This window comes from Crinia signifera, chromosome 5 (assembly GCF_055691185.1).
Source record: "Crinia signifera chromosome 5, ASM5569118v1, whole genome shotgun sequence".
NCBI lineage: Eukaryota > Metazoa > Chordata > Amphibia > Anura > Myobatrachidae > Crinia > Crinia signifera.
This window is the reverse complement of record NC_139221.1, coordinates 189,731,516-189,743,591: the sequence shown is the minus strand read 5'-3', so window position 1 is coordinate 189,743,591 and position 12,076 is coordinate 189,731,516. Positions and strand designations below refer to the sequence as shown.

General features: G+C 40.3%; 1 protein-coding gene across 1 annotated transcript in view; it reads left to right on the top strand.

The window, feature by feature from the left end:
• LOC146080738 (collagen alpha-2(VI) chain-like) overlaps positions 1 to 12,076 on the top strand; it is a 191,619-nt gene that overhangs the window by 45,828 nt on the left and 133,715 nt on the right. The window contains exon 3 of the mRNA XM_083188344.1: positions 11,569 to 11,721. Coding sequence (XP_083044470.1) covers positions 11,569 to 11,721 — 153 coding nt within the window. The remainder of the gene's footprint in view (positions 1 to 11,568; positions 11,722 to 12,076) is intronic.

Genomic DNA, 12,076 nt, shown 5'->3' with positions numbered 1-12,076 from the left:
TTTTTTCCTTTTTTGAATATTGGCACTACCTCAGCTATTCTCCAATCTTTTGGTACTATACCTGACGACAGTGACTTGCTAAAGATATAATGTAGTGGGGTAGCTAGTTCATCCCTTAATTCCATTAATACCCTCGGATGAATCCCATCTGGCCCTGGTGATTAATTTGTTTTGAGTTTGAGTTTTGAATCTGCGTGATATCCACAATGAGATCTGGCTTATTTGTCCCGTTTGTGGTAAATGTTCGTTCCACAGTTTGCTCTCCCTTAGTAAATACTGATGAGACGAACTCATTTAACAGTTTTGCTTTTCCCTTGTCCTCAGTAACACTTTTTCCACTAATATCAGTTAATGGGCCTATGATTTCCTTAATTAAACGTTTACTATTTATGTATTTAAAAAACTTCTTTGGGTTGGTTTTGCTTTCGGTGGCTATGCGCTCTTCATATAATCTTTTAGCTGCTTTGATTGCCCGTTTACAAGTTTTGTTTGATTCTTTGGATTTTGTTTTTGGGGTGGTTGGTTAGTCGCACAAGAGCAATAATTTGTTACATTTCTGTATTTTGTGTATAGACCCCTGTTTATTTCTATTAACAATCTTTATTTCTTGTACTAGAAATTATAGGGGTGTGCTACTACTAGACAAAATTGGAAAGACATTTATCAAGAAAAGAAAAGTTTTTCGCTTTGTAGTGCACCACAAAGAATTCTACCAATCTTAAAATGTAACCTTTATTGGGGTATAAGAGTATGTGGAGTATAAGAACACACATACAAACATATAAGTGGATCACAAACACCATAAATTGTTAAAAAGCTGTGTGTGTGCGCTTCCTGCACTTAAACTGCCAATCTCAATCTCTGAGTGATCAGCGTCCTCTCTTAGGGCCTTATTTTGGTTCATTCTTTCTGACAAAATCCTTCTTAGATGGGCAAAACCATGTGCACTGCAGGGGGGGCAGATGTAACATGTGCAGAGAGAATTAGATTTGGGTGAGTAATTTTGTTTCTGTGCAGGGAAAATACTGACTGCTTTATTTTTACACTGCAATATAGATCTCACTTTGAAGTAAAACCCCGCCCAAATCTAATTCTCTCTGCACATGTTACATCTGCCCCACCTGCAGTGCACATGGTTTTGCCCATCTAAGAAGGATTTTGTCAGAAAGAATGAACCAAAATAAGGCCCTTAGTATCCAAAATATCTTTACATTAAATGCTTCTCAGCTAAATATTTGGATACAAATGTATGTTAGTCTCTGTCCATGTATCTCTCTTAATTGGGTGCTCTATGTGCAAACTGACACTTTGTATTCGATACTCGATACACATAAATTCATATATTATTTGAATAGATTTCTGTGTGCCGTTTGGTATGGAAATAGAGACAATACTATTATTGCCTTGCTGATATAACCTTATGTTTCCAGGTAAGTATGGGTGGCCAGGATAGTGTGTTTGGTGCATTCACAATGTATTCCGGCAACCGTGTGCCTTTGGAGTGCTATTGTGTGCAGAGCTGGTTAATGGTTATACAGATTTTATCATGCAGTGCTCTAACAAATATCAAGACTCAGTCAATATTGTCTGTCATTAATTGCAGGCTATCACTCCTACATGGGTCTGTACTCCGTACTAATGTCATACAGCGGAGTCACCATTAATCACAGACTGACAATTTAAACTAGCTCTGCAATATACATTGCCATCGTACTTATCTATTCACTGATGGTTGCAGGCTGTTTTTAGTCTGTGTCAGTCCGCAGTGTGTACTGCTTGCTGGTACTGACACAGCGTGGCACGTTTTCTATTGTATTGTTTAAGGTATCAGACTTATGGCAATATAAAACAATTGAGTATCACATTAGGCTAAGAGACATAGGCAGATTGCTCTTTTAAGAGCATTTGTGTCTGGACGCTGGAGATCACAATTTCATATATCCAGGGCCGGATTAACAATGGGCCTGATGAAGCTACAGCTCCAGGCCCACTCTCTAAATATGCCCATTTTGTAGCTGAGGGCCAGAGCTTTCCAACGAGCCTGGCACTACGTTGCTAGCCTCCCGGGAACCAGAGATACCGCCAGGCAAAGTTGGAACGTTTAGCCCATAGGATAACATGGAACCCGCTAATTCCAAACCCACCCGGTTCCAACGGCTGACAGTTTCCCCCTCCGGCATCACAGAAGCTTGAGGTTGATCTCAAATTGCTGGGCCTTCAATATGATACCAGGCTGGTCCATATGGGTTCATTGGTTCTAGAGATATTGCGGGTAAACCGATTTTTTTCATTTCTGAAATGTAATTTCATGGCTGTTCATGTTGTTTGAGGGCAGATTTCTCTGGAACCAAATGGCCCAGATTCACAGGACCAAAATTATTTGAAGCCCACATGAAAATGGGTCAGTTGGTTCCGAATATATAGCTGGTTGTTTAAAGGGGGGGGGGGTTATCTCCCCCTCAAACCAGAAAATGCAGGGACTAGGCTGGTATAAAAGGGGCCAGCCCCGGAATGGCCCTGCATGATCGTGGGACCATATTATTGGGTAAGTCCCTGCATTTTATGGTGTGAAAGGGGTATTATTTTTAAAATAGCCGGGACCTGCAGTGCTCTGAATACAGCCGGGCAGCCCCCTGTTCTCTGCCCAGCTGTCCTTTCTGCCTGGCGGCGGCTGTCCCCCAGTTACTGCGAGCATGTATTCCCCTTTGGTAATGAGCATGTAATCCCACATGACAATGAGCATGGAACCCCTGGCAATGAGCATGGAACCCCTGGAAATGAGCATGTAGGTAAGCAGCACTTATGTAGCATAAGTTTTAATAGGCATTATGGTGTTTGGCAGAATACGTAATGGACATTATGGTGTGTGGCTTTAACATGTAATGGGCATTATGGTGTAAATTTTTAGTGCGCGCCTTCGCCGCGCAATGCCCCAGTGCTTCATTGCTCAATTTGTTTTGTATAGTGTTTATTTTGGGTCAATCCATGTGGCAAAATGTGAATTTTGCCTTAATCTGTGTGACATAACATGAATTATGACTCAATCCATGTGCCATAGTGTGAATTTTGGCTCAGTCCGTGTGAATTTTGGATTGCCGCCTCACCCTGCAAGTATCTTAGGGCATCGGCATCCTGCAGGTGCACCTTTGGAGGGCACTCGCCAATATATCTCCCTGCATTTTTTCTATGCCAGCCCCCTGCCTTTTCCAGGCATATATAATTCGTTGAAAGTATTTAGACAAATAGAGACACACCCATGAGCAGACCACCCAACCAGAACACTGGTCACGCCCCCTACATTATTAGGTGCTGGCCACAACCCCAATCATTGCGCAGAATAGGCCCTTGATAATTTTCAGCTCCAGGCCCATTTAGACCTTAATCTGGCTCTGCATATATCAGCCCTCACAAGGAGGGAGTGCTATGGAAGACGCCGCACACACAGACGACATACGTTCCGCTATCGCTTCATCAGGGAAACCTGTCCTGACGTTCCTGACCTGGATAAGTACTGATTCACCGGCGATCTTCTCCAATCGGCTTTCATTGTTTCATATTCCCGCCTCCTTCTATTCCTCTCCTCCAATGGCGAGGAGATGGGCATCATTCTCCCCTCCCTCTGAACCGTACACTGTAAGCTATATCCTTTTTTTTTTCATTATCATTTGGTTTAATTCCGGATCCGTACAATAAATTTATGTTTGCATGTACTGCTCATCCTTTGTTTCATTATAGTAAGTAGTTGCGCATGGTTTCCCTATATTTGGTGATTCTAGATTTTATTATTTGATATATATATCGTGCAGTTGGGATACATGTGGGGACATTTTTTATATATACCGCAATTAGAATATGGCTATAGTTGATATTTTAATACACATTATCAAGCAAGAGGGTTGCAACTCTAGGTGATCTGTCAAATTTGTGGGTCCCATATGCTTCTCGCTGGGTCCCTCAGGGTATATCCTTCACATGAGAAGGACGTATGTGAATAGTGTTGATTGAAAAGGGAACTGCTGATCTTCCACGACCTCCCGTACATATATGCACTCGCAAGTTTTACTTTATGTCCATGCAATAAATTTTTGAGTTTACATATATTACTCATCCTTTCTTTCCTTATAGTACGTAGTTGCGCATAGTTTCCCTGTATTTATTACTCCTAGATTTTGTTGGGGTTTTTGATATATATCGTGCCGTTGGGATACACATGAGGACATTTTTGATATATACCGCAGTGGGAATATGGCTATATTTGACATTTTAATAAACATCATGCAGCAAGAAAGTTGCACTTCAATTGATCTGTCAGATTCTTAGGTCCCATATATTTCTCACTGATATCTCCCCAGCAAGATGGGAGAGACATAAGTGGATAATGTTGATAGTGAAAGGGATTATTCGTATCCCGCGATCTCCCGTGTATATATGCACTTTTAAATTTTATTTTGTATCCATGCACTAAATTTTTGGGGTTTACATATACTTCTCATCCTTTCTTTCATTGTAGTAAGTGATTGCGCATGGTTTCCCTATATTTATTGCTCCTAAGTTTTGTTGGGGCATTTGATATATATCGTGTGTTCGGGATACACATGGGGACATTCTTGATATATGCGACGGTTGGAATGTAGCAGTAGTGGGCATTTTGATATACATCATGCAACCGGAAGGTTGTGGCTCTAAGTGATCTGTCAAATTCATGGGTCCCCAAGAATATATCCCAAAACAATTTTTTGGGAGAGACATCAGTGGATAGTATTGATTGATAAAGGAGCTGTCAACCTTCCACATATATGCACTTGTGTATATATATATCAGTCATAGAGCTATCACCGCATATTTTCTTTTTTCTATGTTTCTTGCTGGAGATGATTAGTCTACCCGTGCCTGGTAGTCGGGTCCTAGGTTGGAGAAAGATATATTGCATGGTCTACATCAATTCTCTATCCTGTTTGTAAATTTATGTAACAGATTAGTAAAAATAATAATGAGTGAAAAAATATGATACATGAAATATTGTAAAATTTAAAAAAAATATATTAGAGGAAAGGGAAAATAATTGTGACGTATAGTTACGGTGATAAGGAAGGTGACTTGGTCTGTGAGGTATTACGTCGTGCATGTGTTACAAGATTATACATATTTTTATTAATTTTATATTTAAATGTGATAATGGTGAGTAAATTCTCCTATTGACATCAATGGAGACAGGTAAGAGGTGATTGTATAGGGAGTTTCGTGGAAAAATCCGGTGTAAAAATTCTGTGAACTAAACTTTAGGCAAAAAGGTGAGAAAAAGGGGGGTGTGATCATGGTGTGGGAATAATGGGAAATTATTGAATATATGGATTACTGCTTGAATGCAGATAATGCATATGCATATTCATACATACATATACGTGTGCATATATATGCATGCATACATACATACATACATACATACATACACTCTTTTTCAGCAATACTGCGTTTTTTAGTAAGATTATTTTTTATCTTTAAGTGTATATATGAGTGTTCATGTAAGGGGATCCAACTGAGGTTTTCTTGTATCATATATCGTCCTGTCAGTATTGTGCTTTGTATCCCCAGGTTGGGATATGTGTATAGAGACAGCTTATATATACATATTCTCCTAGAGTTGGTTTGGCCTATTGTGTTCTAATATTGGTGGTATATATTATTGTACATAGTATAGTTGTTGAGTAGGAGGTATTTTATTGGAGTCTGAGATTGTAATTTTTGGGGGGTTTTAAAGAAAAGCCGCATAGCTGTTCTCCTCATTCAGGCCTTTGGGGGCCATCGTGTCCATCAGAATGATAATTTTACTTTCTTGCTTCAACAGTTCTTTGTCCAAGTTGCCCCTTCTTATGCCCAGATCTAGTTTCAGCATGCCGAAGGCTTGTAGTCCATGGGGATTTCCTTGATGTTTTCTGAGGAAATGTTTAGCAACAGGTGTCAGGGTCTTCATGTTAAGATGGTCCTTTTTCGCATTTTTGATGCTGGATATATGCTCCAGAAGTCGTTTTTTAAGGGGTCTCTTGGTCTTCCCTATATAATGTAAATTACAGGGACATTTTAAATTGTAGATCACACCTATAGTGTCACAATTAACGTAATCTTGGATTTTCCAGATTCTATTGAACTTATCCGTAAAGGAAGTGGTTGTGGACATGATCGAACATGCTTTGCATGTTCTGCATTTGTAGGAACCTTTTGTTTGGATTTTTGGGGTGTGGATTTTTTACAAATGACTGTGTACTAATAGATCTTTCATGTTGTTGCTTCTCCGCCAACTCATTTGTATGCGATTTTCCACAATTTTGGCTAGATCCTCATCAGTTTTAAGTATATCGATATGCTTATTGAGGATCGCTTGGATTTCTCGCCACTCCTGGCAAAAGGTGCCAATAAATCGTACTGTTTCCTGGGTATCATCCGCTTTGGTGGTGTTGGGAGTGAGTAGTCGTTCCCTACTGTATTTTTCTGTGTCTTTTGCAGCTTTTTTGATTTCATGGTTGCTATAACCTCTACTTCTCAGTCTGCTTTTCAATTGTTCTGCTCTTTTCTCATATATTTCTCTCTTGGAGAAATTCCTTTTAGTCCAAAGGAATTCTCCCTTGGGTAATCCCTTTATTACAGGGGGAAAGTGGGAACTTTGATGGTGTAACAGGGTATTGGTTGATGTTTTCTTGCGATACATGTCAGTTGCAATGTGTCCGTCCTCCTCCACATAGATGGTTAGGTACAGGAAGGTGACCTTTTCTTGGCTCATTTCATAGGTTAATCTGAGATAGAGATTATTCTTGTTCAAGATGTTTATGAACTCTATAAATGTCTCCTTGTCACCTTCCCATATGATGATCAGGTCATCAATATAACGGTGCCAAATCAATACATGTTCCGTGTATTTCTCATTCGCCTCGCAAAACACCACCTCCCTTTCCCACCACCCCAGGTACAGGTTGGCATACGTCGGGGCACACGTACTGCCCATAGCTGTCCCCTGTACCTGGAGGTAGAAACGTTCATTGCAGACGAAGAAGTTCTTTGTTAAAACAAAGCGCAAAAGTTTTACCAAGAACTCTTGGAAAGGATCTCTTTGTTCCATACTCAGAAAGTATCTTGTTGCTCTGATGCCATATTCATGAATGATGTTCGTATATAAGCTCTCTACATCGCAGGTACAGATGGGTCTGTTCCCATCTTGGCAGGGGATGGCGCTGGCGTCGCCAGCCGCCATCCCCCGCCAGCGCCATGGCGATCGTGAGAAGGGGACGCGCGCGCACGAGAGGCGCGCGCGCCCCCTTCCGACGGCGCTTCCAAACGTTTCCCCGGGTCCCCGCCGGCTTGCCGGCGGTAACCCGGGGTCCCCGCCGCCTGCCCGCATCCCCCCTAACCCCCCCCTAACCCCGTCCGTCTCCCTGAGGCGGAGACGGACAGGGTTTCCGCCACGCTAGCGACGGAGACTGAGACGCGCGTGCGCGTGAGACGCACGCACGTCTCAGTCTCCTCGCTGGCGAGGCTGCTGGCGGGTCGCCAGCGCGTACGTTCTGGCAACCCGCCAGCAAGGATGTGCATAGGCACATACTGTAACTAGGCACATTTGGTTGTCCAATACGATGTCCTGGATTTTATTTAGGACATCCATGGTGTCCTTAATGTAGGATGGAAGCGACGTTACATATTTTCTCAAGTGGTGATCCACAAATCGACTGGCATTTTCTGTCAGGCTGCCCATGCCTGAGACAATCGGTCGGCCCGGGGGATGTCTCTCATCCTTATGGATTTTGGGCAGGAGATATAGGGTGGCGATCTTGGGTTCATCCACTTTTAAAAAATCCAGTTGTGTCTTGGTAATGGTCCCCTCACTAACGGCTTCTTTCAGGATGTTGTCATAGATTTGCATAAAGTCTCTCAGTGGATTGAATTTGAGTCTCTTGTAGCATGACTGGTCGTTTAATTGCCTCTCCAGTTCTCTGACATATTCATCCCGTGGCCATAGCACCACATTACCACCTTTGTCTGATGGTTTAATTATGGTGTCTTTCCATTTGTTTATTTCTCTTAGTGCTTGTGTTTCTTCTGAGGTCATATTGCTATGTGATGAGTGTTTTTGCTTTCGTTTTTCTAGGGAGTCAAGATCCTTACTTACTAGATTCACATAGATTTTAACTTGAGGACATATGTTGAAATCAGGGTAGAATTTGGATTTTCGTTTTAGGGGTATCATGGTGTTACATGTTCCTAAGGTTAGTCCAGTTGTGCTGTCGTCCTGAAAATTCTCAGCTGAGAGTTCTCTTCTATTGTGAAGTGATCATGTATGCTGGATTGGTTGTATTCTCCAGAGATGTTTTCATATACATCGTTTGGGGGGCATTCCACATCTCCGTCTTTTTTACTGAAAAACTTCTTCAGAAGTAGTTTCCTGGCGAACAGGTTGACATCACATTCATAATCAAATCTGTTAAATGATTGTGTGGGACTGAAGGAAAGACCCTTACTCAGAATTTGGTTTTGAGAGGGGTTAGAGTGTGGCCAGTGAGGTTAATTATTTTGAGGGCATCTGGCTCTTCTGCCTCTGGAGGCTCTTCTACCTCTTGTATCGTTGGTAGTATCTGCCTTCCTCTCTCCATTCTCTTGTTGTTCTTTTTCTTGCCCCTTCTTGTCTTCCTGAATTCCGTCCTATATTGTGCCTGATTTCTCTCGGAGTGACCCCTAAAAAATCCAACAGTGTCTTCCTTGAGTGTTGTTCATGGGAAGATTCACTTCCAGACAAATCTATGTCGGTAGGGGTATAATTTGTTTGGGTATTGCTTCTGGCTCTCTTCTGGTTCCATCTATACACATGACCAGTTGCAAAGTCGTTAAGATCTCTTTGTAGCTTCCCTTTCTTTCTACTGATAACCTCCTTTTCCATGTTGTCAATTTCTGACTTATATCTCTGGTACATCTTTTGGAACTTGTCTAAATTTTCTACACTTTTTAGTTTTTCACTGAGTTTCATTATTTCCTTTCCATATCCTTCCAGCATAATTTCTTCATGTTTAATAAGGACATTCATCAGATTGGTGGAGCATTCAGTGAGTATTCTTTCCCATTCAAGCCACAGATTGTCTGTCGCTAACTCAAACGACGGGAACACTCTTGGTCGCAGGCCCCATGGGGTGGTCTTTTGTTTGATATAACTCTCAAACATTGCTCTGTTCCAAAAAGCTTTGGTTTGTTTTATTAATGTTTAGTTGTTGTAAGTCATTTGACCAATCCTCTGAGGTACTAATATGTAGAATGTTCCTGTCAAGGAGGGAATCAAAGCTGTTTTTTATTTTAGTCTGGCGTTCGTCTAAGTTTTGGCTTAGACTGAAAGTTGGTGCTGTTGTTAATGTTACTTCAGGGTTGGACATGGTGAGGGTTTTAGCTTGTCCCAATCAGGGTTGTCAGACGGGTATCCTTCAATACAATTAGTGTATTATTTTTACATTTTTTAACTGTTGTCTGTGCAGACCAGCCTAGAATGTGAAGCTAGTTCACCAACTTGCATATGTTTTTGGGGTGGTTGGTTAGTCGCACAAGAGCAATAATTTGTTAAATTTCTGTATTTTGTGTATAGACCCCTGTTTATTTCTATTAACAATCTTTATTTCTTGTACTAGAAATTATAGGGGTGTGCTACTACTAGACAAAATTGGAAAGACATTTATCAAGAAAAGAAAAGTTTGTCGCTTTGTAGTGCACCACAAAGAATTCTACCAATCCTAAAATGTAACCTTTATTGGGGTTCAACTAAAAATGCGGAGTATAAGAACACACATACAAACATATAAGTGGATCGCAAACACCATAAATTGTTAAAAAGCTGTGTGTGTGCGCTTCCTGCACTTAAACTGCCAATCTCAATCTCTGAGTGATCAGCGTCCTCTCTTAGTATCCAAAATCTCTTTACATTAAATGCTTCTCAGCTAAATAGTTGGATACAAACGTATGTTAGTCTCTGTCCATGTATCTCTCTTAATTGGTTGCTCTATGTGCAAACTGACACTTTGTATTCGATACTCGATACACATAAATTCATATATTATTTGAATAGATTTCTGTGTGCCGTTTGGTATGGAAATAGAGACAATGCTATTATTGCCTTGCCTTCTTTGTATTTTGCAAACGCCTCCTCATTCAAGTTATTTTTATAGAATTGAAATGCTCTTGTTTTATTGTCCAGCCATGGTGGCTTTTTTTTATTGAATTTACCTTTATTTACTGTATTTAATAGTTAATGAATCAAGCACCTTTTTTAGAGTATCCCATATTTCCTCTGCATTTTTTCCCTCCATAACCGTTTCCCACCCAATTCCTGTTAGGGCTTCCCTGAATAATTCAAAGTTCGCTTTTCTGAAGTTTAGTATTTTTGCAGATCCTTTTTGATGTAATTTACTGAAGTTGATTTCCAGTGAAACCATATTGTGATCACTGTTCCCTAATTGTTCAATTACTTTTGTGTTTGAAACTAAGGGCCAAATGTAATAGGGTGAGATTTTCAGAAAGTGAGAGATTTTGGGAGAGTTTTCCCATGTTTTTTAAAGCAGTAATCAATTACATGGCAAAATCAACCTGGTCTTGCAGTGTAATTGATTGCTGCTTTAAAAAAAAGGTGGAAACTCTCCCAAAATCTCTCACTTTCTGAAACTCTCACCCTATTACATTTGGCCCTAAGTCTATGTTATTTGTTAATACTAAGTCCAAGAGTGCCTCATCACGAGTTGGAGCTTCTACTATTCGTGTAATAAACTGATCTTTAAGTAAGCTTAAGAACCCATTGCTTCTTGCTGTTTTACATGTTTCGTTTTCCCAATCAATGTCGGGTAAATTAAAATCCCCCATAATTAATACCTGACCCTGATTTGATTGTTTGATTTGGTTTAAAAGAAGAGACTCTTCTCTTTCGTTTATATTCAGTAGTCTATAGCATACCCCTATTATAATTTTTTGTATTTTTGTTTTTTTATTTATTGTCGGTTATCTCTGCCCACACTGTCTCCGAGTTGTCTTCTTCTAGGTCTGTGCTCATTTTTTTCTCACATGATGTTAAGTTATTTACATATAGGCACACACCCCACCCCTTCTATTTTCCCTATCTTTCCTGTAGAGTGTATATCCCTCCATGTTTAATGCCCAGTCGTGTGACTCGTTACACCATGTTTCTGTAATACCAATGGGATTTACCTGATCGCTGGGCTCCGAATACTTGCAGCTCAGCGATCAGGTTGGAATGTGGCCCAATAGTCTTCTGTTGCCAGGTTACAAATCTAATATTGAATGCACAATTCAAGAGCTGACTATTTGGGGGAAATTACTAAAATGGGAGTTCTATTTCACATGGGATGTTGCTATGGGCAACCTATCAGATACTATATATTATCTCGTAGAAAGTGCTAAATAAATAAGAAGTAGATTTCTTTTGGTTGCCCATAGCAACATCCTGTGTGAAATAAAACTCTCATCTTAGTAAATTTTCCCCTTTCAGTATCATTATATAGTTGATGCAAAACAACCATGTTCTGTTTATCTTCACAGATTGCTACAGATCCTGTGAGCCAACTGATGTGGTGTTTGTTATTGACAGTTCAGAAAGTGTTGGCAAAATGAATTTCAGTCTTGCAAAAAAATTTGTAATTAATATTGCCAATAGGATTGGGAAGATGGGCAAAAATGCATCTGATCTCACAGGTAATCGATGACCGTTTCTCCCCATAACAAGTGACTTCTTTTATGTATTAGTGACAGTGATGTTTGTAAAGAGGTAGATTAGCACAACACAGTATATCTTTGGCGGACATCACTTACATCAAGTGACACTGTTTTATGTTGGTATTTCTCTATTACATTCTTGATTCAGTCACGTACATTAATAACTGTCTGAATATGCAGAGCTGAAGACATCGTAATAAAAGTGAGTGTTAAGCATGGCTTGCAACCAGTGGTGTAACTAAAAACTTTGCTCCCCCCTAGCAAAATTGTTTCTAGTGCCCCCTCATTTTTGCCTATTTTGAGAGCAAATTTGTACTGCGATCAGATCTGAATA